The 26,353-nt window shown below is 47.4% G+C and overlaps 1 protein-coding gene across 1 annotated transcript in view; it reads left to right on the top strand.

Annotated features, from left to right (window-relative positions):
* Positions 1-26,353, top strand: part of LOC124798585 (neuronal acetylcholine receptor subunit alpha-10-like) — a 224,888-nt gene that overhangs the window by 94,006 nt on the left and 104,529 nt on the right. The window contains exons 4-5 of the mRNA XM_047262047.1: positions 4,805-4,914; positions 20,011-20,221. Coding sequence (XP_047118003.1) covers positions 4,805-4,914; positions 20,011-20,221 — 321 coding nt within the window. The remainder of the gene's footprint in view (positions 1-4,804; positions 4,915-20,010; positions 20,222-26,353) is intronic.

Here is a 26,353-nt window from a genome sequence, read left to right on the forward strand (position 1 = left end):
TCCAATCATTTGGAACCCTCCGTTCCTCTAGAGACATGCGGTAATCAGAGAGATTAGAGCTTCTGTTGTGGTTAAACTGAAAGCTTCGTTCACCCCTTTTCATAATCACCGTAAGATTAGTCCGCATAAAGCGTAACAAAGCTGATGGGCCGATATGCCTTCTCTGAACAGATCAGCCAACTAGAACAGGGGTCTCCAAAGTACGGCCCGCGGGCCCAAAACCGGCCCGCGAGAGTCGACAAACCGGCCCGTGTTAGCTGGCCGGACATCCCCGGTGTGCGGCCCGCCAAATATTTGAGGTGGTGCCTGAACTGCCAACAATTAAGTTTCGAGGCCTATCGCGACCAATACAGCGCGACATTGTCGGAGTTCTATCTTAACAAAGCGGAAGGTCATGGTTAAACGTGCCGCTATCCACAATAAACAGACCATTCTCCGTGAAATAGTGAAAAAAGAAGAACGGTTTACAGACTGGTTTGGCGGAAACATTTTAAGTAAAAAAATTCTGTGCATTTTATTCTACTCACGAGTCTGGTGCAACTCTTTCAAATGGACGCCACTTCGGCGACTAGCCTTAGTAATCAATCATTATTGAAGATGCTTCTTAAACGAGGTTTCACATTCTTTTGATTACGTTGTAAAATACATATAGCAAGTAAATGGTATAAAACATTTTTATTTAAAGGCAATTTAAAGAAAATACAATACCTGGTGTACATAATGATATTGGATATTTTAGTTGTAATTGATGTATAAAAGTAACTGTAATTAATTTATATCTTGAAAACTCATAGTGTTAGAGTATTCATGTAAAGAAATTTAACATCTGAGTGATAATTAGTGACTTTTATGTAGCTGTAACATTCGTTTCATAATTACCTCCAGTTGTAGATCAAGTTCACTGGTAGGGATAATCATCAGCGAATTAAAATGCTCATCACTTAATTTTGATCTGTAAATACTATTTGCATGTTTCATTTTGGAGACAGATTTTTCACACAAATAAGTAGTGCCAAAAGCGGAAAAAAGCCACGGGCAAATTTGGAAACTGTGGACGGAAGACACTTATAAAATTCCAGTAATGTTGACTTTGAATGTTTTTCTTTAAAACAGTCGCTACATTGCAAATCAATAATTTCAAACTGAAGTTCTGCGGGTAACCCTTCTCCGTTCCGTAACTCAGCCAGAGGGCGATTCCTTTCGTTCAAAAAAATTTCAGTTACTGTTCGGAATTCCAAAAAACGGGTCAGAACTTTACCGCAGCTAAGCCAGCGCACTGCAGTATAATATGGCAAGTCACTTTCCTCAATATCTTCGAGAAACTCCCGGAACTGGCGATGACTGAGTACTTGGGATCTGTTTTATTAACAATTGAAATAACTGGCTTTAAAACTTCTGACATATCTAAATGCTTTCCACACAAAGACTGTTGGTGAATAATACAATGCACTACTAATGATTTTGAGCCACCGTCATTTTCTATGGCCATAGAAAGTAGAGCAACAACACCTTTATTTTTCCCACTGGGTAGATCTTGGCCCTTATGACTTCGTGGAGGAATCTATGTGGCCTGCGGGCTAAAACGTTTGGAGACCCCTGAACTAGAAGATCGCATTGCCCTCTTAGCAATGAGGATATTTTTTTTAATCAGTGTTGACCGTTTGTGCTTTATGATCTTTATGTGTTGTTGTTGTGGTCTTCAGTCCTGAGACTGGTTTGATGCAGCTCTCCATGCTACACTATCCTGTGGTAGTTTCTTCATCTCCCAGTACCTACTGCAACCTACATCCTTCTGAATCTGCTTAGTGTATTCATCTCTTGGTCTCCCTCTACGATTTTTACCCTCCACGCTGCCCTCCAATGCTAAATTTGTGATCCCTTGATGCCTCAGAACATGTCCTACCAACCGGTCCCTTCTCCTCGTCAAGTTGTGCCACAAACTCCTCTTCTTCCCAATTCTATTCAATACCTCCTCATTAGTTAAGTGATCTACCCATCTAATCTTCAGCATTCTTCTGTAATACCACATTTCGAAAGCTTCTATTCTCTTCCTGTCCAAAGTATTTATTGTTCATGTTTCACTTCCATACATGGCTACACTCCATACAAATACTTTCTCGCAGTATCGTATCTCCCATTTCATCTTCATCTACATTCTCTTCCATTTCTATAATATTGTCCTCAAGTACATCGCCCTTGTATAGACCCTCTATATACTCCTTCCACCTTTCTGCTTTCCCTTCTTTGGTTAGGACTGGGTTCCCATCTGAGCTCTTGATATTCATACAAGTGGTTCTTTTCCCCAAAGGTCTCTTTGATTTTCCTGTAGGCAGTATCTATCTTACCCCTAGTGAGATAAGCCTCTACATCCTTACATTTGTCCTCTAGCCATCCCTGCTTAGCCATTTTGCACTTCCTGTCGATCTCATTTTTGAGACGTTTATATTCCATTTTGCTTGCTTCACTTACTGCATTTTTGTATTTTCTCCTTTCATCAATTAAATTCAGTATCTCTTCTGTCACCCAAGGATTTCTACTAGCCCTCGTCTTTTTACCTACTTGATCCTCTGCTGCCTTCACTATTTCTTTCCTCAAAGCTGCCCATTCTTCTTCTACTGTATTTCTTTTCCCCATTCCTGTCAATTGTTGCCTTATGCTCTCCCTGAAACTCTGCACAACCTCTGGTTTAGTCAGTTTATCCAGGTCCCATCTCCTTAAATTCCCACCTTTTTGCAGTTTCATCAATTTTAATCTGCAGTTCATAACCAATAGATTGTGGTCAGAGTCCACATCTGCTCCTGGAAATGTCTTACAATTTAAAACCTGGTTCCTAAATCTCTGTCTTACCATTATATAATCTATCTGATACCTTTTAGTATCTCCAGGGTTCTTCCATGTATATACCCTCCTTTTATGATTCTTGAACCAAGTGTTAGCTATGATTAAGTTATGCTCTGTGCAAAATTCTACCAGGCGGCTTCCTCTTTCATTTCTTGCCCCCAATCCATATTCACCTACTATGTTTCCTTCTCTCCCTTTTCCTACACTCGAATTCCAGTCACCCATGACTATTAAATTTTCGTCTCCCTTCACTATCTGAATAATTTCTTTGATTTCATCATACATTTCTTCAATTTCTTCGTTATCTGCAGAGCTAGTTGGCATATAAACTTGTACTACTGTAGTAGGCGTGAGCTTCGTGTCTATCTTGGCCACAATAATGCGTTCACTATGCTGTTTGTAGTAGCTTACCCGCACTCCTATGTTTTTATTCATTATTAAATCTACTCCTGCATTACCCCTATTTGATTTTGTATTTATAACCCTGTATTCACCTGACCAAAAGTCTTGTTCCTCCTGCCACCGAACTTCACTAATTCCCACTATATCTAACTTTAACCTATCCATCTCCCTTTTTAGATTTTCTAACCTACCTGCTCGTTTAAGGGATCTGACATTCCACGCTCTTATCCGTAGAACGCCAGTTTTCTTTCTCCTGATAACAAAGTGCTCTTGAGTAGTCCCCGCCCGGAGAACCAAATGGGGGACTATTTTACCTCCGGAATATTTTACCCAAGAGGACGCAATCATCATTTAACCATACAGTAAAACTGCATGCCCTCGGGAAAAATTACGGCTGTAGTTTCCCCTTGCTTTCAGCCATTCGCAGTACCAGCACAGCATGGCCGTTTTGGTTAGTGTTACAAGGCCTGATCAGTCAATCATCCAGACTGTTGCCCCTGCAACTACTGAAAAGGCTGCTGCCCCTCTTCAGGAACCACACGTTTTTCTGGCCTCTCAACAGATACCCCTCCGTTGTGGTTGCACCTACGGTACGGCCATCTGTATCGCTGAGGCACGCAAGCCTCCCCACCAGCGACAAGGTCTATGGTTCATGGGGGGAGGACGATCTTTATGTGATTTCCAATTTCGATTCTTTTAGTTCCACAGCACATACTTACTTAATTAAACTTCTTCCAGGAGCACACGTTTCCCAGGACAGATTCTGTGAAGTTTGGAAAGTAGGAGACGAGGTACTGTTGGAAGTACAGCTGTGAGGACGCCTTGTCGGATGTGCTTGGGTAGCTCGGTCCATAGAAGACTTGCCTACCAAAGGCAAAGGTCCCGAGTTCGAGTCTCTGTCCAGCACACCGGTTTAATCTGCCAGGAAGGTTCATATCAGTGCACGCTCCGCAGCAGGGTGAAAATTTCATTCTGGAGGATTAAATTTATTTGCACACTTTATTATTATCCTTTATTGATTTACTTACCTTATTAAGCCTCCAAACCTCATCAAGCCTTCTATTTCCGCCTATTCCGAAACGGAAAAAATACAAATGAAGAAATCTGCAGAACCTATTCTGGAATCGAACACGTTTCTCTGCTCTGCAGCCAGATGTTTTCATCAAACAGCGGTTGCTTTACAGTTATATAAGCAGAAGTCATAAAAATATCTTTCCTCAATTTCTACGACAATATGCGTTTGTGGACCCCATATATCGCGAGGAAGAATGCTCAGTTTTCAATTACCAATAAAACCCGGCAATTTTTGGGTTGGTTTTCACAAAAAAACTGGGGTGATCGACCCAAAATATCTTAATCTTTCATTTTAGGTTATACGCAAGCGATCCCCCAACATGTAAGTCGACTCTGACGGCTACATCTGAGGCCTTTCCCTATAAAGTTGCTGGCGTCCACCATATAAAATATTTCGTGGAAAGAAGGTATAATATGCATACATTATCACTTGCTGACACATTACGACAGTGAAACAGAACCTACCACAATCTGTCGTCTTTTACAGGACTGGAATGATGATTACCTGCCGTGGGATCCTAACGTGTATGATGGCATCCAGGATGTGAGGCCGAGGCCCGACGAAATATGGACACCGTCCTTCATTGTGACTGACCAGTGAGTTACATCATTACACAGTTCTACTGACTGCTATCAATGTAAATCAAAAGATAATGTCTACAAAATTATCTTCTCTTGGTTTTATTATGAATGATCTGAATTACAGGATTCTTCTTCCTGTTTTCAGAAATGATATTGATAGTGTCATTTAAGTTGAACACACACCTGCAGCATAGATTATGCAGCTGCATACTCGTCAGGTTGCTGGTTGAGTTAATAAAATGTTTCATTCAGTTTTAATTTCACGTTAATTTATTCAACACATTTGTCTTCCAATACACTTCCAGAATAGTTTTGCTGACATTCGACTACCTAGTAAGATCAACATCAACGCGTTATCGCTTCTGACAGTTATGAGATCTGCAAGTAAAAAATACGCCGCCACTGCGGCTGATCATTTCTGCATCCACTGATACATTAAAAAACACATCCATATTAACCAACGATTAATATGATTACGCGTTCACCCAGTCCCAGTTGCACATTTTATTCATCAAATTCAAAAATTTAAAATGTTGTCGTAATATATTCATTTAGAGCCATATCCTTATGTTAAACTTTTAAAATAATAAGTATTAACAGTTGCATACCAATGCTGTATGTTGCACTAGCCAACACCAATGGCAGGGGTCAGCGACTGACACCACAACCATCACACATTCTCTATCTAGGATAAATCACATTACTTATGTATTTCCATAATTTTGGCAGATTAGAAGATTAATATGTTGATTATTATTACTGGGAAAGAGTTTCTGCGACATTTTTAGTAAAAGATAAATAGATTTTTTACATTTATTTGTATTAATTTCACAATTACAAGGGTTACTCAGATTCACATTCAGAACACTTCACAATACGAACTACTTCTTCTTTCTTGGTGTGTGCAGGGCAGATATACTTCCTGCAAGAAGTGCAAGCCTTCATGTACTTACGATCTTTGTTTCTGGCACATAAGTAACAGCGTCCTTTCTTTGGCAGATTACGCACAGCTGCACATGTTACTTTCCGTCGTGGCTCCGTAACGTTGTTTCCTCTGCCCACAGCATCTTGATTTTGATTACACTCATTCCCAAAAGTTGATAACGCTGTAGTGTATTTTGAGGCCTACGGCATTTTGAGCGCGTCTTTTCATATTGAGGTCACAAAGTTCACGAGCAAGATCTTTCAGGTACTTCTTTCTTCCAGAACTCTTTGAGCTTTCGGATAGTTCACCACTAATTTCATTGTCTGAACTTTCACGCAAATTTCTGATTTCGTCACCTGTCAATTTCATTTTCTTGTGCATCCTGTCAAATGCCACAATGATATTACCTTCCACTCACCGCACTGTTTACCGGTTGATTGCGAGTGGTGATTGTTGACCTGCTACACCTTCAGTTATAACAATCGCTATAACTCAACGATGAGTGTAAACCAAAAGCTGTTCTTATTGTCCATTGTAGCAGTTATAATTACGATAAATGTCATGTATTTATTGAATAAACTACTGAACATGACAGGAGCTTTAGCCTAAAAACTGCGTTGGGGTCAGTTACTGACCCCATCCATTGGTATGCAACTGTTAGAGACTGTTTGTATGTCTTCAGACAGTGAAGCTCAAGGTGCTCAAATCATCCGGAATATATTCATCCCGTATTTGAAAAGAGAGCACTTAGCGACTTCCAACAGACTCTACAAATAATTTCAAACATTCTGGAAACCCTTTATTGCTGACAAAGCTTACATAATAATGACAGGAAAAAAATTCATCGATTGCTACATTTTCACCGTTCATGCAGTAAAACTTCAGCATCAGGCATGATGTTTTAATTTAACTACTTTAAAAGCAAGGGTACTAACATTAAGAGTCCACACTGAAAGCCTCTATGAGGGGAATATAAGAAGAACAGGAGTCGATTTAGAGGAGATTGGGAACCAGTATTAGAATCAGAATTTGAAAGAACTTTGGATGACTTAAAATCAAATAAGGCAGAAGGGATAGATAACATTCCATCAGAATTTCTACTATCATTGGGGGAAGTGGCAACAAAACGGCTATTCACCTTGGTGTGTAGAATGTATGAGTCTGGCGAAATACCATCTGACTTTCGGAAAAGCATCACACAGTTCCGAAGACGGCAAGAGCTGACAAGTGCGAGAATTACCGCACAATCAGCTTAACAGCTCGTGCATCCCAGTTGCTTACAAGAATAATATACAGAAGAATGGAAAAGAAAATTGAGGATGCGCTAAATGACGATCAGTTTGCCTTTAGGAAAGGTAAAGGCACCAGGGAGGTAATTCTAACGTTGCGGTTGATAATCAAAGCAAGACTAAAGAAAAATCAAGACACGTTCATAGGATTTGTCGACCTGTAAAAAGCGTTCGACAATGTAAAATGGTGCAAGATTTTCGAAATTCTGAAAAAAGTAGGGGTAAGCTATAGGGAGAGACGGGTCATATACAATATGTAGAACAGGCAAAAAATGTTCAAATGTGTGTGAAATCTTATGCGATTTAACTGCTAAGGTCATCAGTCGCTAAGCTTACACACTACTTAACCTAAATTATCCTAAGGACAAACACACACACCCATGCCCGAGGGAGGACTCGAACCTCCGACGCGACCAGCCGCACAGTCCATGACTGCAGCGCCTTAGACCGCTCGGCTAATCCCGCGCGGCGTACAACAGCCAATAGGGTATAATAAGAGTGGACGATCAAGAACAAAGCGCTCGTATTAAAAAGGGTGTAAGACAACGATGTAGCCTTTCGCCCCTAGTATTCAATCTGTACGTGGAGGAAGAAAGGTTTAGTAGTGGAATTACACTACTGGCCGTTAAAATTGCTACACCAAGAAGAAATGCAGATGATAAACGGGTATTCATTGGACAAATATATTATACTAGAACTGACATGTGATTACATTTTCACGCAATGTGGGTGCATAGATCCTGAGAAATCACTACCCAGAACAACCACTTCTGGCCGTAATAACGGCCTTGATACGCCTGGGCATTGAGTCAAACAGAGCTTGGATGGCGTGTACAGGTACAGCTACCCACGCAGCTTCAACACGATACCACAGTTCATCAAGAGTAGTGATTGGCGTATTGCGACGAACCAGTTGCTCGGCCACCATTGACCAGACATTTTTAATTGATGAGACATCTGGAGAATGTGCTGGCCAGGGCAGCAGTCGAACATTTTGTGTATCCAGAAAGGCCCGTACAGGACCTGCAACATGCGGTCGTGCATTATCCCGCTGAAATGTAGAGTTTTGCAGGGATCGAATGAAGGGCAGAGCCACGGGTCGCTACACATTTTAAATCTAACGTGCACTGTTCAAAGTGCCGTCAATGCGAACAAGAGGTGACCGAGACGTGTAACCAATGGCACCCCATACCGCCAGTATGACGATGACGAATACACGCTTCCAATGTGCGTTCACCACGATGTCGCCAAACACGGATGCGACCATCATGATGCTGTAAACAGAACCTGGATTCATCCGAAAAAATGACGTTTTGCCATTGGTGCACCCAGGTTCGTCGTTGAGTACACCGTCGCAGGCGCTCGTGTCTGTGATGCAGCGTCAAGGGTAACCGCGGCCATGGTCTCCGAGCTTGTAGTCCATGCTGCTGCAAAACGTCGTCGAACTGTTCGTGCAGATGGTTGTTGTCTTGCAAACGTCCCCATCCGTTGACTCAGGGAGCGAGACATGGCTGCACGATCCGTTACAGCCATGCGGATAAGATGCCTGTCATCTCGACTGCTAGTGATACGAGGACGTTGGGATCCAGCACGGCGTTCCGTATTACCCTCATGAACCCACCGATTCCATTTTCAGCTAACAGTCCTTGGATCTCGACTAACGTGAGCAGCAATGTCGCGATACGATAAACCGCAATCGCGATTGGCTACAATCCGACCTTTATCAAAGTCGTAAACGTGATGGTATGCATTTCTCCTCCTTTCACGGCGCCAACCTTGTGTGAATGCTCTGAAAAGCTAATCATTTGCATATCGTAGCATGTTCTTCTTGTTGGTTAAATTTAGCGCCTGTAGCACATCAACTTGGTGGTGTAGAAATTTTAATGGCCAGTAGTGTAAAATTCAAGGTGAAAGGATATCAATGATACTATTCGCTGATGACATTGCTATCTTAAGTGAGAGTGAAGAAGAATTACATGATCTGCTGAACGGAATGAACAATCCAATGAGTACAGAATATGGACTGAGAGTAAATCGAAGAAAGACGAAGGTAATGAGAAGAAGTAGAAATGAGAACAGCGAGAAACGTAACATCGGGATTGATGGTCTCGAAGCAGATGAAGTTAGGGAATAATGCTAGATAGGCAGTAAAATAACCAATGACGGACGGAGCAAGGCAACATCAAAAGCAGACTAGCAATGGTAAAAAAGGCATTCCTGACCAAGAGGTCTACTAATATCAAATATCGGCCTTAATTTGAGGAAGAAATTTCTGAGAATGTACGTCTGGAGTACAGCTTTGTATGATAGTGAAACATGGACTGTGGGAAAACCGGAACAGAAGAGAATGGAATCATTTGAGATGTGGTGCTATAGACGAATGTTGAAAATTAGATGGACTAATAAGGTAAGGAATGAGGAAGTCCTGCGCAGAATCAGAGAGGAAAGAAACATGTAAAACAGTGATAAGGAGATGAGATAGGATGATAGGTTTATACATAAGGGAACGACTTCCACGGTACTAGAGGGAGCCGTAGAGGGAAAAAACTGTAGAGGAAGAGAGAGATTGGAATACATCCAGCAAATAATTGAGGACGTAGGTTGCAAGTGCTAAAAAAAAAAAAAAAAAAAAAAAAAAAAAAAAAAAAAAAAAAACTACCACTAATTCTATCCCCAACACATTTTACTCGCAGTATCCATATACATCGAAGCGCCAAAAAAACTGGTATAGGCAAGCGTATTCAAATGCAGAGATACGCAAACAGGCAGAATATTGCGCTTCGGGGTCGACAACGCCTATGTAAGCAACAAGTGTCTGGCGGAGTTGTTAGATCGATTACTGCGGCTACAATGGCAGGTTATCAAGACTTAAATGAGTTTGAACGTGGTGTTATAGTCGGCGAACGAGCGATGGACACATCGTCTCCGATGTAGTGATGAAGTTCGGATTTACCCGTACGACCATTTCACGAGTGTACCGTGAATATCAGGAGTCCGTAACACATCAAATATCCGATATCGCTGCCGCCGGAAAAAGATCCTGCAATAACGGGACCGACGACGACTGAAGTGAATCGTTCAATGTGACAGAGGTGCAACCCTTCCGCAAATTGGCGCACATTTCAATGCTGGGTCATCAACAAGTGTCAGCGTGCGAACCATTCAACGAAACGTCATCGATATGGGCTATCGGAACCGAATGCCTGCTCGCGTTCCCTTGGTGACCGTACGACACAAAGCCTTACGCCTCGCCTCGGCCCGTCAACACCGACATTGGCCTGTTGATGACTAGAAACATGTTGTAATTCTTCATGCTTTCCCGGCGATCTGTTGACATCTTGGATATTCGGGAATCCAGCCGTATGTTCGCGTCGTTCTCGCACGATATTTCAACAATGTGCCTCGCTGTCTTCTTCAGGTGCTACCTGAGACTGGTCCTTGGGTCTTTTTTTTTTTTTTTTTACTTTATTGTTATTTTAAAACCTGTACAACTCAGGTAGGCTGGCAGCGGCACACTACGCCGCTCTTCAGCCATAGCGTTTTACAAGAGTATAAAACATGGTGAATGACAATGAACAAAGTGACGGGCAAAAGAGAGAGGTCACAGAGACATAAAAAACACGGAGTCGTTCACATGTGACGATAACAACACTGAAAACACGTTGGCACGGCGCACAAAACACTGATGAGTCCGACGGCACAAGTGAACGTAGGAGTGGGACGGCGGACACCAAAAACACTATACGACGTCACACACACGAGACACAAAAGGCGACGATCTCCGGCGCGCGAATGTTCACTATACGTGTGCGAGTCTGGGGACCTGCCAAGAGAGGAGGAGGAGGAAGGGGAGTGGGAGAGCGAGAGGGGAGAGCAGAGATGCCACGGGCAGGGGAGATAGGGGGGAGGGAGGAAGGGGGAGAGGAAGCCCGGGGGAAGAGGGGGAAGGGAGGGGACAGGGAGATGGAAAAAGAAGGGAAGAGAAGAGAAGGGAGGGAGGGTGCCGAAAGGAAAGGACACGGGAAGTGGGGGGCGGGGCAGGGTCAAAGTTGATAGGAGGGGTAGATGGAGGGGACGAGGACATCATCAGGGAGAGGGAGCTGGCGGAAGCCACCTTGGGAGAGGGTATGGAGGGTGGAGAGATGGAGACCGGGTGGGACGTGGGAATACAGGCGCGGCAGCGGGCGGGGGTGGGAGAGGATCGGGGAAATGAGCGGGTGAGGAGGATCAAGTTTACGTGAGGTGTACAGGATACGTATCCTTTCAAGGAAAAGGAAGAGGTGGGGGAAGGGGATGAGATCATACAGGATACGCGTGGGGGAGGGGAGACGGATGCGATAGGCAAGGCGGAGAGTATGGCGTTCAAGGATTTGGAGGGATTTATAGAAGGTAGGGGGGGCGGAGATCCAGGCTGGATGGGCGTAACAAAGGATATGGCGGATGAGGGATTTATAGGTGTGGAGGATTGTGGAGGGGTCCAGACCCCACGTGCGGCCGGAAAGGAGCTTGAGGAGACGGAGTCGGGAACGTGCCTTGGCTTGGATTGTCTGGAGATGGGGAGTCCAGGAGAGGCGACGGTCGAGGGTGACGCCAAGGTACTTAAGGGTGGGAGTGAGGGCGATAGGACGGCCATAGACGGTGAGATAGAAATCAAGGAGGCGGAAGGAAGGGGTGGTTTTGCCTACAATGATCGCCTGGGTTTTGGAGGGATTGACCTTGAGCAACCACTGGTTGCACCAAGCGGTGAACCGGTCAAGATGGGATTGGAGAAGGCGTTGGGAGCGTTGCAGGGTGGGGGCAAGGGCGAGGAAGGCGGTGTCATCGGCAAACTGGAGGAGGTGGACGGGGGGCGACGGCGGCGGCATGTCCGCCGTGTACAAAAGGTACAGAAGGGGGGAGAGGACGGAGCCTTGGGGCACACTGGCGGAGGGGAAAAATGTGTAGGAATCGGTGTTATGGATGGTGACAGAGGAAGGACGGCGGGAGAGAAAGGAACCGATCAGACGGACGTAGTTAATGGGAAGGGCAAAGGTTTGGAGCTTGAAGAGGAGACCGGAATGCCAGACGCGGTCATAAGCGCGTTCGAGGTCAAGTGAGAGGAAGATGGTGGAGCGACGGGAATTAAGCTGTTCGGAAAGGAGATGAGTGAGGTGAAGGAGAAGATCGTCGGAAGAGAAGGATGGCCGAAAGCCACACTGGGTGACGGGAAGGAGGCGGTGCTGGCGGAGATGCTGGTGGATGCGGCGGGTGAGGATAGATTCTAGGACCTTGCTGAAGACCGAGGTAAGGCTGATGGGACGGTAGGAGGAGACGGCGGACGGCGGTTTGCCAGGTTTAAGGAACATGAGGATACGGAAGGTTTTCCACAGGTCGGGGTAGTAACCGGTGGACAGGACTACATTGTAGAGCCTGGCCAGGGTGGAGAGGAAAGAGACAGGAGCTTCACGAAGGTGACGGTAGGTGGCACGATCGTGACCAGGAGCGGTGTTGCGTTTTGTGCGGAGTGTATCAATGAGATCCTGTGTAGTGATAGGGGCATTGAGTTCCGTGTGTGTAATGTTGTCCAAGCCAGGAGCGAGGGGAGGGGAAGAGGTGTCAGTTCGATCGCGGATATCTGGGAAGAGGGAGTAATCGAACTGGGGATCATCGGGGACGGAAAATACATCGGAGAGGTAGGAGGCAAAGTGATTGGCCTTACTAAGGGAGTCAGGGAAAGGGTGATCATCATGGAGAAGAGGATAATAGGGGGAGGGTTTAGTTCCGGTAAGGCGACGGAAGGCCGACCAGAACTTGGACGAGTTGATTGGCAGGGTAGCATTTAAACGGGTGCATGTCTGTCGCCAGTCCCGGCGTTTCTTAGCCGCGAGCAAATTACGAACGTGTCGCTGGAGTTGCCGGTGGCGTCGTAGTGTGTCCGGGTCACGCGTGCGGAGGAAGGCACGGTAGAGACGACGGGATTCACGGAGGAGGAGAACGGCCTGTGGGGGTAAGGTAGGACGGTGGGGGTGGATGGCGACAGTAGGAACGTGGGCCTCCACGGCCTCAGACAAGGTCCGCTGGAGAATGGAGGCGGCATGGGTGACATTGTCAGGGTGGTGGTAGGTGAGAGGGTGGCTATCGACCTGGGTGGAAAGGGTATCCCGGTAGGCATTCCAGTCAGCTCGGGAATAGTCGTGGACATACTTAGGGGGAGGGTCAGTACGAGGGTCGGGGCGAGGGCGACGACCGTCTGAAATGGTGAGGAGGACAGGGAGATGGTCGCTACCAATAGGCTCCAGGACATCCACCGTTATGCGGCCAAGGAGATTGGGGGAGGAGAGGATAACATCAGGAGTGGAGTTGGATTCAGGACGGGTATGCCGGGGGATGGGGACGAGGTCACCTTGAAGGGTGGAGAGGAACCGATGCCATCGCCGTAACTGGGCAGCGGAACGACTATGGATGTTCAGGTCGGCGGCGATCACGTAGGAGGAAAAGGTATGATCGACGTGGGAGAGGAAGTCGAAGGGAATAGGAGCGTTGGGGCGGACATAGATGGTGGCGCAGGTAACGGTAAGGCCGGGGAAGAAGAGACTAAGGATCAGGTGTTCGGTGGGGTCGGGAAGGAGAGGTTGGAGCCGAACGGGGATCTGGCGGTGGTGACCAATGGCAACTCCGCCACGCGCAATCGGGAGGGGATTATCGGAGCGGTGGAGGAGGTAGGGCGAAGTGTGAATGGTGTGGTGGGGTTGGAGGAAGGTTTCATTAAGGAGGAAGGCATCCACGCGGTGGGTGGCAAGGGTGTGCAGGAAGAGGTTCCTGTTGGCGGGTAGGGAGCGGATGTTGTTGAAAAGGATACGTTGCTGTCGCGCCATGATAGGGATTTAGACGAGGGTGTCGAGGCGGGAGAAGGTGAAATGGGCCTGGTTGTTGGAGTAGGTGGCGTACATCTTGAGTTGGAATATGGAACGGGCGGCGAGGGAGATCTGTTGGAGGGTGTGTGGGCGCTGAAAGGGATGAACATTCTGGAGGACGATGGTAAGGAACCTGATGATGTCCTCAGCGGTGGGGGGGGGGACGAAGGGAATTGCCAGGAGGGGTGGGGGCGTCCAGGGGACGGACAGGGACGGTGAGTTCAGGAGTGGTTGGAGGGGGTCGGGCTTTACACTTTTGGGAGTAGGTGGGATGGGGGAGATTGCAGGTATTGCAGGAAGGAGGGGATTGGAGGTTGGGGCACTGCCTGAGGAAGTGCGCTTGCCGACAATGCGGGCAGGTGGGGGCCTCGCGGCACTCAGCTGTGGGGTGCGCGTTATAGCGTAGACACCTCTGGCAGCGCAGGGATTGAGGAGGGGAGCGGGAGGGGTCGACCTTGTACCGCTGGTTAAAAAGGAGGGCACCCTCCTTCAGGAGACGGTCAATGGAGGGGGTGTGCTCAGAAAAAACCCGCATAAGGCGGGTGGGGCTGGCAGCGTTATGTATGCGGCGAACCGCACGCACCTCCAAATGGGGATGCGCCTGGAGCTCCGCCAACACCTCCTCCTCCGTGATCACTGGACTAAGCCGAGTGATCACGGCGGTGAGAGTTGGCGGGCGACGCGGAGGTTGGGGTTGGCGGGAGGGAGGTGGTGAAGGAGCAGGGGTGAGAGAGGCATGAGGGCCAAAGCGGGTGACAGGGATGCGGGAAAGGAGGTAGGTGTGGAGGGTTGGGCTGGGGGAGGAGATGAGGACCGAATCTCGGCGAGGAGTGAGGAGGGAGATGGGGGCACCAGGACAATGCTGGCGAAGGAAGAGGGTGAGGTTCCGGGCTTCAAGGAGAGAGGGATCAGGACGGGAGAGGAGTTAGCGGTAGGAGGAAGGGGGAGAGGAGGAGGATGAGGGGGCAGGGACAGGCGGGGAGACTTCCATGGCATCATGGGTGGGGGAAGGAGGACGAGGCGCAGCCTTTTTGGAAGCAGAGGAAGCAGGAGGGCCACCGGGGCGCTTGACGGCGGTGGAGGAGGTGTGGGGGATGGGAACAACGGGAATGTGGCGGGGAGGGGCAGGTCCCGGGGCCGGAGTCGGCGCCGGAGATGGTGACAGTGACGGTGAAGGCGAAGGCGACGGCGACGATGACGATGACGGTGGCAGTGGCGGCGGTGATGGCGAAGGTGACGGGGAGAGCTGGGCGTGGGCAGTGGCCCGACGGGCCACCACCCGAGCCGAAGCTGCAGTGACAGGCTGGGGGAGTGGGGGGAAGGGATCAGAGCGAGAGGAGCGGGAGGAAGAAGAGGGAGAGGGTGCGACAAAGATAGAGGGTGAAGGGAGAGTGAGGAGAGGTGGAATGGAAGGAGGGGGGTGGGACTGGGCACACCAAGTTATAGTGGTGGAGGCGGCGGAAGGGGAGGTATAGACAATGGCGGTGGTGGTAGTAGTGACAGTGGTGGTGGGGGCGGACATGACGGGAGAGAGAAACAAGAACGAACAGAACGAAGAGGAGAGGACAGAAACTGGGGACAGACAAAGACGAAGACGGATGAAGACGAAGACGGCCGTAGACCAGGGTCAGGACGGCGGCGATGGCGGCGACCAGGCGGCACCGGATGGTGGCGGCGGCGGCGGGCACCGGATGGCGGCGGCGGCGGCGGCGGCGAACCCCGGCAGGCGGCGACGGCGGCGGCGGCGGCAGCGGCGTCGGCGGCGATCAGCAGGCGGCGGCGGCGGCGGCGAGCACCGGCAGGCGGCGACCAGGCGGGGGCGGCGAGCCCCGGCAGGCGGCGACGGCGGCGGCGGCGGCGAGGACCGGAAGGCGGCGACCAAGCGGCGGCGGCGGCGGCAAGCAGACGACACGGCAGGAATCTTCCACGTCGAAGGCGCACCCTGAGAGTAGCCCAGGCAGTGAAACTCTTCGATAAAGAAGAGAGGAATCCAACCCTCGAATGGTCCTTGGGTCGATCGAGTCCAGTATTTATGCCTGGGAGGAGCTCGGCGTTCCCTAATCGGTCCGCGTCGAGTGTTCCATCTGTGGTCCGCGCCCACCAGACTCGGCTTCAACGGACGCCTCCAGTCGCGGATGTTCCGACTGCCGTCGGCGCCCGTTTTGGCCGTCCTCAACGGTTGTGGTTGTCATCTGAGGTGTGTGAGACCCGATCTGATATGTTGGGTACTCTATCTCATGACTGTTACTATGATTTCCACTTCTGTTTCGTGCCGGGCGCTCTCTAATCGGTCCGCGCCGCGTCGTGTGTTCCGTCTGAGGTCCGCGCCCGCCAGACGCGGCTACATTGTCCCTCTCTGGTTGCCGGTGTTCCCTCCGCCGTCTGCGCCCGGCCTGGCCCTCTTCTGAAGTCGAGTTCATGATATGGGGTGTGTCAGATCTGGTCTCTAATGTCCGACACCTTGTCTCACGGCTGTTCTCTCGGTCTCCACTTCTATTTCTTGTAGAATCCTGGAGTGTCCTGCGTTGAGTTTCACAAGCTCAAGCGCTGGATTCCAGGCAGTGCTGATTTGGTATCCCGAGTCACGGTTGATTAGATTGTCTGTGACCTTAATCTCAATGGCTTCTTTAATGACACTGTCCCAAAATCTTGAGGTCTGTGTCACAATCTTGGTGTCATTGTAATCCATTGAATGACCAAGTTCCAGACAATGCTCTGCTATGGCTGATTTAGTTGCCTACTTGAGTGTGGTATGTCTCTGGTGTTCTTTACACCTGATGTCCACAGTTCTGGTGGTCTGGCCAATATATGACATCCCACACTGGCATGGTATGTTGTAAATACCTGGCTTGCGAAGCTCCAGGTCATCTTTTACATTCCCCAGCATAGCCCCAATTTTGGTGGGTGGGCAAAATATGCTCTTGATGTCATATTTCTGGCAAATCCTGCTGATCTTGGCAGAGATAGGTCCGGCGTATGGCAGGTATGCCATCTTATTTGCCTCTTCTGGTTCTTCTTCTGGATCTTTTGGCCGGTTGGCAGGTTGAAGTGCCTTCTGGATATCTCTAGAGGAGTACCCATTTCTGCTGAACACTGATTGTAAGTGTTCTATTTCTGTGGCCAGACTATCAGGATCTGACAGAGTTTGTGCTCTGTGGACCAGTGTTTTGAGCAGTCCATTCTTCTGTGCCAGATGGTGGCAACTGCTGGCTTGTAGGCATAAGTCAGTATGCGTAGGTTTTGCGGTACACACTGTGTCCAAATGTGACATCTGCCTTTCTCTTCACCAGAACATCCAAGAACGGAAGTAGTCCATCCCTCTCCATTTCCATTGTGAACTGAATGTTCGGATGGCAAGAGTTCAGATGTAGCAGGAACTCATCTAACTTCTCTCTACCATGGGGCCAGATGACAAAGGTATCATCCAAATACCTAAAAAAAGCACTTGGGTTGATATGTGGCTGAAGGAACATGTTGCCTGGTCGGACGAGTCTCGTTTCAAATTGTATCGAGCGGATGGAGGTGTGTGGGTGTGGAGACAACCTCATGAGTCCACAGAACCTGCATGTTAGCAGGAGACTGTTCAAGCTGGTGGAAGCTCTGTAATGGTGTGGGCCGGGTGAAGTTGGAGCGATATGGGACCCATGATACGTCTAGATAAGACTCTGACATGTGACACGTACTCAAGCATCCTGTCTTATCACCTGCAATCATTCATGTCCACTGTCCATTCCGACAGACGTGGGCAAATCCAGCAGGACAATGCGACATCCAACACGGCCAGAATTGCTAAAAACTGGTTCCAGGAACACTCTTCTGAGTTTAAACACTTCCGCTGGCCACCAAACTCCCCAGACATGAACATTATCGAGCCTATCTGGGTTGCATTGGAACATGCTGTTCAGAAAAGATCTCCACTCCCTCGTACTCTTACGGCTTTAATGATAGTTCTGCAGGATTTATGCTGTCACTTCCCTCCAGCACAACATCAGACATTACTCGAGTCCATGCCACGTCGTGCTGAGCCACTTCTGCGTGCTCGCGGGGGACCTACACGACATTAGGCAGTTGTACCAGTTTCTTTGGCTCTTCAGTGTTTGTCACCAAATATACAATCAAAATTATATTGTTGTACAACTCATAGTTCAAGAGATAGGTCTTTTCTTAAAACTGACTGTAAATTACTCACTCTATACTCACCCAGTCTTATGTCTTAATCATAGCCTCATTGAAGAATGGGGGAGGGGAGGGGGGAGGGTTACTTGTCTATTCGAAGCGCCCTGAGCACAACACTTTCATGCTCTAACCTTAACCACATAGCTGATTGATTTAGCAAATATATATATATATACCAAGGGAATTTGCCAGTTTTGGTTATTTCTATCGTTAAGAGAAATTTTTAGATCGTATAAAAATTATAATTTTACGGTGTTTTTTAATTTTGTTAAGTACAGATTTTAGCCTTGACGACTACAGATTTTAATTAAGTATTTTTGGAGATAAAAGTTAATCACAAAAATCCACTGAATACAGTATGTGCATGTGTAATGTAACAAATGTACCAGACGCCACCTGTCGGTAATAGTATTATAATTAATATAAATGACGTGCATTCTGCCAACCAATTTTATGTGGCGCAGCATGTGAAAGTTGCTGGATTTGGACGGGTTACTCCTGTAACCGAAATATCAGGTACGTTCTGGTACATTTGATGTTGATTAGATAGGATGAAAAAGCTTTGCATTCGTGAAATAGTAAATTAGTACCATTATCGTTGCAGATCTGAAGGTGGTTCTAGATGATTCGAAAGCTCATATGAATAAAAATTTTGCAATCTACATCTACATCTACATGATTACTCTGCAATTCACATTTAAGTGCTTGGCAGAGGGTTCATCGAACCACAATCATACTATCTCTCTACCATTCCACTCCCGAACAGCGCGTGGGAAAAACGAGCACCTAAACCTTTCTGTTCGAGCTTTGATTTCTCTTATTTTATTTTGATGATCATTACTACCTATGTAGGTTGGGCTCAACAAAATATTTTCGCTTTCGGAAGAGAAAGTTGGTGACTAAAATTTCGTATATAGATATCGCCGCGACGAAAAATGTCTTTGCTTTAATGACTTCCATCCCAACTCGCGTATCATATCTGCCACACTCTCTCCCCTATTACGTGATAATACAAAACGAGCTGCCCTTTTTTGCCCCCTTTCGATGTCCTCCGTCAATCCCACCTGGTAATGATCCCACATCGCGCACCAATATTCTAACAGAGGACGAACGAGTGTAGTGTAAGCTGTCTCTTTAGTGGACTTGTTGCATCTTCTAAGTGTCCTGCCAATGAAACGCAACCTTTGGCTCGCCTTCCCCACAATATTATCTATGTGGTCTTTCCAACTGAAGTTGTTCGTAATTTTAACACCCAGGTACTTAGTTGAATTGACAGCCTTCAGAATTGTACTATTTATCGATTAATCGGATTCCAACGGATTTCTTTTGGAACTCATGTGGATCACCTCACACTTTTCGTTATTTAGCGTCAACTGCTACCTGCCACACCATACAGCAATCTTTTCTAAATCGCTTTGCAACTGATACTGGTCTTCGGATGACCGTACTAGACGGTAAATTACAGCATCATCTGCGAACAACCTAAGAGAACTGCTCAGGTTGTCACCCAGGTCATTTATATAGATCAGGAACAGCAGAGGTCCCAGGACGCTTCCCTGGGGAACACCTGATATCACTTCAGTTTTACTCGATGATTTGCCGTCTAATACTACGAACCTGCGACCTTCCTGACAGGAAATCACGAATCCAGCCGCAGCTTGATTAGAAGACGGATTACAAGTAACAATGTACCATAGGCTGCAACGGGCCAAAATCTTACCCTAGAATGTCAGGTCATGAGATTATGTTTCAGAGTCAATGAAACGAGATTCCTGCGTGTACGCCAGACGGACGGAGAGGCCTCAGAGTTGGGGTGTGTGGTGCGCAGGTGGCAGGGGCCGTCGCTGCAGGCGCAGCGGCCGACGGAGGAGTGCGTCGCGACGCACGCGGGCGAGGTGGAGTGCATGTGGCCCGCCTCGTTCAGCCTCGCCTGCCAGCTCGAGTACGCCCTCTGGCCCTTCGACTCGCAGCTCTGCGAGTTCTCGCTCATCTCCATCAGCGACAACTCCAGCAGGATGACGCTGCACGTCAACAATCAGGCGAGTTTCTCACCTCGATTTGCCTCTTACTTGTGAACCGTGATCTATTTTCAAAGAATATTCTTAATTACAATGAAATGAACACCCTAAGCTGCTTATTGGCGTTGACATACGTCAACGGGGACAGATGAAAATGTGTGCCCCAACCGGGACTCGAACCCGGGATCTCATGCTTAATCACATTTTGTTCGTTTTCGTTCGTTGTATCTGCTCTGGGCGGACGTCGAAAGACAGTTTTTTTTTTGTTACAGAGGGCAGCTAGCCCTCTGACCGAACACGCTGAGCTACCGTGCCGGCTGATAAATTTAAGCTTTGAGAAGTCTCTTCTGAATGTATTAGGGTTGGATTATTTGGGGAAGGAGACCAGACAGCGAGGTCATCGGTCTCATCGGATTAGGGAAGGATGGGGTAGGAAGTCGGCCGTGCCCTTTCAGAGGAACCATCCCAGCATTTGCCTGGAGTGATTTAGGGAAATCACGAAAAACCTAAATCAGGATGGCCGGACGCGGGATTTAACCGTCGTCCTCCCGAATGCGAGTCCAGTGTCTAACCACTGCACCACCTCGCTCGGTGCACGCCTCCCGCGAAACGCACATTCTCAACGTATTGTCCCGTACTACGTTCGTAGTGCCCCCGCCCAATGTAGTGCGGGACAATTCTTTAGGCCGGCCGGAGTGGTCGTGCGGTTCTAGGCGCTACAGTCTGGATCCGTGTGACCGCTACGGTGCAGGTTCGAATCCTGCCTCGGGCATGGATGTGTGTGATGTCCTTAGGTTAGTTAGGTTTAAGTAGTTCTAAGTTCTAGGGTACTGATGACCACAGGAGTTAAGTCGCATAGTGTTTAGAGCCATTTTGAACACCCATGCCCGAGGGAGGACTCGAACCTCCTCCGGGACCAGTCGCATAGTCCATGACTGCAGCGCCCCAGACCGCTCGGCTAATCCCGCGCGGCTGTCACGCTTGCAGTTCTTTGGTTGTGGAGTCAACAGCCAGTAATAGGGTTATCGAATTGGAAGTACTGGGTGCCTCCGGTGGCTGTAGCAACAAAGCCTCCAAACAAATGGAGAACACATTGGGGGTCCACGACAGATTAACCCTTGGCGTACAGCGAGAGATACCTCGTACAACGCATCTTTTTTTTTTAACATGCAAAATCCTAACGAAACAGCCTGCACGATATCAGAGAAGGCGAATCAGCAACATAAGGCTGAGTAGGCTTGCAGGATTCTATAGGGTGGTCAGAGACTGTCTGAAAAGCTTGCAAGGGTGTTGCAGGGTAGGCTGTGCAGAGAAATATGAGTAACTGTTAAGAAAATATTCGATACATTGTACCGTTTTCGAGTTTGTTAGTACTGAGGGTAGCCAATCAGACCGTTGCGCTCGCAAATTCAAGCGGCCCGCCAGATACAATAATTAGTAGTGTTAGTTGCTGTCATATCGTAGTAGATAGCGCACGAGACTGCTCAGTCTTTGAATCGTATTCGATCCTCACTACCGTCGCATGTACAACGTTTGCATCACTTTCGTGCTCGGTTTTAGGAAACCAAACGAACAACACGTTTGGCCACACAGTCTCTCGTGGGCCGCTTCAATTTGCGTGCTCAAATGCCTGACTAGCTAACTTCGGTGTTAAGTAACTCGCAAACGACGAAGTGTATCGAATTTTTTTCTTGACAAATTTTTCTGAGCACTACCTTCTCTGCAACACCCTTATAAGCTTTTCATACTGTTTCTGACCACCCTGTTCGATTTTTCAAGCAGCCGTGGGATTTGTATAATGTGTTACACAACCAAAACGATACAAATTAATTTTCCAACGCTACAGGCAGCTGACAATATTTTGCAAGTACAATAACCTCCTTACAGTTATTAAAGACTCTGCAGTTTACTCAGACCAGTCTTTACATGCCGGTGCGAAAGTTACGATTTTGAACAGGCGTGATAATATTCTGTGAAGGCTCACGGACGAATCTATTTCGAGCCATATTTCGTTAATGTTTTGTCAGTACAAGATACGTTTAGCAGTGTTAGATTACTTCAGATTAACGCTACGCACTGCGCGTCGCTTATTAGTGAATATCAAAAGATTGTAGAGCAGCTTGGTGTCGACATCGAGCTAGTCCAGAAACTATACGTGGGGAACGGGCTCTGGCACAGTAGTCGGACACTAGAATTCCATTATTTTCTCAACTGTGGACATCTTGTCACGAAATTCACACTGTTACCCAACGAGCATGCTGTAACTGTAGAGATGTGTACTCCTCAGTGCATATATAAACAGTCTTAAAAGCTTTATGGATCTTTCAGGGTGGGCTGTGCTAATAAGAAGAAAAAAATTGATACATTGCCAACCCGATCGTTGCGCGCACGAACTCACAAGGCGCCCGCTGGTGTAGATGTTAGCAAATATGTTTCCCGCTTTGTTTCCTAAAGCCGAACAAGAGAGCAATATGAAAACTGGACATGGGTGGGTAGTAATAATCGAAGTCGAGCCAAAGGCTGCGTAGTCTCATACGCTGCCATCTTCACTATCAAAACAACTGACACTTATTGTATCTGGGGCGTCGCTTGAATTTGCTGGCGCAACGGCCTGATTCGCAAATTTCAGTGCCAATTAACTTGGGAACGGCTCAACGTACCGAATTTTGTTCTTAACAATTATTTCTCATCACTACCCAGCCTGCAACACCTTTACAAGTGTAGTGTAACGACGCAAGTTTTGTATAAATGATTTTCTTTTGACATATGACCATGTGCAGACTTCGTCACCTACGTCAGTTACAACACACTTCAAAATTATTTAAATTCTTTTTAAATTGTTTCTGAATGGTTCTTGAATGAAACTGTAAGACATCATCCTTTGAGTCGTATGCGCAGAATTACGTCACTCAGTCCAATGGGTTTGCGCAAACTTTTTTCAATTTAGGTGTCGTTTGTTTCTTCTCAGAAATTATATTAATGCAAGTTATCTGATTTAATATATATTAAAACCACATTGAATAAACTGTTAACACTCAAACTCGCGATGAACGTTGTCAAAAATTTATAATCCTGTCAAATAAATTAGTAATGCTTCTTCCTTAATATAATTCTTCATAAATAAATTCTCGGTACACGTATTTAAACTTTTGTAGTATACACTAGTTTATTATCTTCCTATATACTACATATAGACGTGAACCTGAGCCTTGACAAGATAGGACTGAACATTTACAACATGATTAAACTTTCTATGACGTCATTGTTGTAGAAGCATTACAAATTCTTATTTTTTCAGTTTTTAGAAGCACGACGCAACAACTCGGTTTCAGGATCTTCTGTTGCTCTTTGGCTGTCGACCCGGGACGTATAGTGGCCAGCAATTTTCTCTCTGGTCCCGGTAGTGAAGATACTGTCTCCGTTCGTTGCGCCGCCCTCTCCGTGCATGAAACATAAAAATAAATACAAAACTTTAGATAATTCACAACCATTACAAATACCACAAAATACATAAACAAAACACTAAATTAAACTTATATTCACCTGCAAACTGGGCTGACACTGGTGGATGGGTGACGCTTCAATTTCGCGTCCCACTACAACACCAGATTACTTTAAACTACGAGTTTTAACAATTTACACAAGCACACAAACTATGCACCCCACGTAGGAGGGATGGAAATGGTACAAAACACTAACAATTAAAATATTAACATTGCCACCGAAGGTGCAACTTGTTTTTAACTTATAAGAAAAGACTTACGGTGAAAGGGTGGCAACTTTATATACTAAAATGATCATTTAAATAGAAGCCCATGAAATGCAATCTTATATAAAATTCTACAAGGTTGGCCAAACAATAGTCTAGATGCTCTACAGTACACAGATGCCGCCTCTCAAGATCACAGGCAATAATATCAAAATTTCAAAAGATCAAATATATTTCAGGTATTAGGCCGTTACACTCCAAGCAATAAATTCTTTAGGCCGGGCGGAGTGGCCGTGCGGTTCTAGACGCTACAGTCTGGACCCGTGTGACCGCTACGGTGCAGGTTCGAATCCTGCCTCGGGCATGGATGTGTGTGATGTCCTTAGGTTAGTTAGGTTTAAGTAGTTCTAAGTTCTAGAGTACTGATGACCACAGGAGTTAATTCCCATAGTGCTCAGAGACATTTGAACCAACAAATTCGTTAACACATCAAATCAGACAAACGTGACAGAGGCTGCTACTAACATACGGTAGATTGATACGGAGATTACCGAACAACCCGAACCGCAGGTTGCTCTAATCCGCCCGTACTCCACAAGGGAAAAACGGACCACCCAATTTATAAACAACCACCTTCCCGCGGGTGCGCAAACGGAGAAGAATGGTGGGACGACCCCAAAGCAAGACAGCTGGTGACCTCACCAAGAAAACAAGTAGAATTTAACAAGAGTAAATCGAACAACATATCACGAATCACTTTTCTAATAAACTGCGATTTCTCGAGAAGACTTGGCGAAGCACCCCCAAATCGCTCTCCCGAACCATCCGCTGCCAGCCACTTCAACGGACGCAGGAAGGCGCGCCGATCTCCCGTCTCACGGCGTCGCACCTCGCACCGGCCAGACTGATGTCGTGGGTTGACTCCTGTTGCTCTCGTGTCGACCACGAAGCCCCTACCCCTCGCTATACGGCGCGGCTCACTGGACTCACGTGGCGACCTCACATGAGCCGACGCTCAAGACGGACAAGTCATCTCGTGTCTCAGTGCACGACCGACCAACCGATCGAACCAACCGCCAATGACCATTGCCTGAGCGAACTCGAGCAGACTGGCGACCTAACGCGCAGACTCAGGTGTACGAAGTAAGCCCCGACCGGGCGACCACTCGCTGAGTTCTCTTACTGGCGGAGTGGAAAGACTCTCATTTTGCCGGCTTTAAACGTTGATACGAACGAGAGACACACTAGCACTCCGAACGACAGACAGACACAAACTGCCTGACAAATGCCGACGAGAGACAGACTAGCAAGCTGGGGACGAGAGGCTGACTCAGACTGACCCTCTGGCAACTTGTTTTTCTTTATTGTGTTTCAATTCCCCATAGGGGCGGGCTGGCAGCAGCATATGCGCTGCTCTTCAGCCGAAAGACATAGAACAAACAGTAGAAGACATTTAAAAATAACAAAGGAGAGAATATGGTGAACATAGATATAAAAAGGGGGCGAACATCAGGGAAGGCAATAGACAAAAAAAGGGGCGACTGTAAAATGGAGATAAAAAACTGTTTAAAAGTAGCACACACAAAAAACCACACACTGCGACAATTAAAAGAACACAAGGCACAGTATGACTGGAGCATAAAAAGTATCGACGGATGGCGTAGCACGTAACAAACACTACAGCAAACCTCAAGGCGGTACACAATTAAAATCACACCTCTTGACGCACAGGGGAAACAGCACTAAACACAACACTGATGTGGCACACTGACGATGATCAAAACGGAGGATCTGCCAGGCGCAAGGAGATGAGGGAGGCGGGAAGAAGGGAGGGAGGGAGGGGAAGAGAGGGGGGAGATGAGCTATGAGTGGGGGGTGCGCTGAAGAGAGCCAGGTAGGGAGGGATGTGGGAAGGAAAGAGCAAGTATGGGGTGCAGGGTCTCAGGGGGGGGGGGGAAGGAGGAAAATCCGCTCTGGGAGAAGAAGGGGAGAGGAAAAAGGGGGCCCTGGGGAGGCGGGGGGGGGGGAACAAGGCTAGGTATAGTTGGAAGGGTGTATGTCATGCCGAAGTTCATCTGGGAGGGGGAGGCGCTGCAAATTGCCCTGATGAAGGAGATGGAGGGTGTGGAGGTGGAGAGAGGGAGGGATACAGCGATAGAGGCGCGGCAACAGGCGGGGGGTGGAGAGGAAGGAGGAAACCAGAGGGTGGGGGGGATCAAGCCTATGAACAATGTAAAGGATGCGGAGATGTTGGAGGAACAGGAGGAGATGGGGGAAGGGGATCAGTTCAGACAGGAGCTGTGTGGGGGAAGGAAGGCGGATACGGAAGGCAAGGCAGAGCGCATTGCGTTCAAGGATTTGAAGGGCCTTGTAAAAGCAGGTGGGGGCGGAGATCCAGGCAACGCTGGCATAACATAGGATAGGACGGATGAGGGATTTGTAGG

Source organism: Schistocerca piceifrons, chromosome 5, assembly GCF_021461385.2.
Source record: "Schistocerca piceifrons isolate TAMUIC-IGC-003096 chromosome 5, iqSchPice1.1, whole genome shotgun sequence".
Classification (NCBI taxonomy): Eukaryota; Metazoa; Arthropoda; class Insecta; order Orthoptera; family Acrididae; genus Schistocerca; species Schistocerca piceifrons.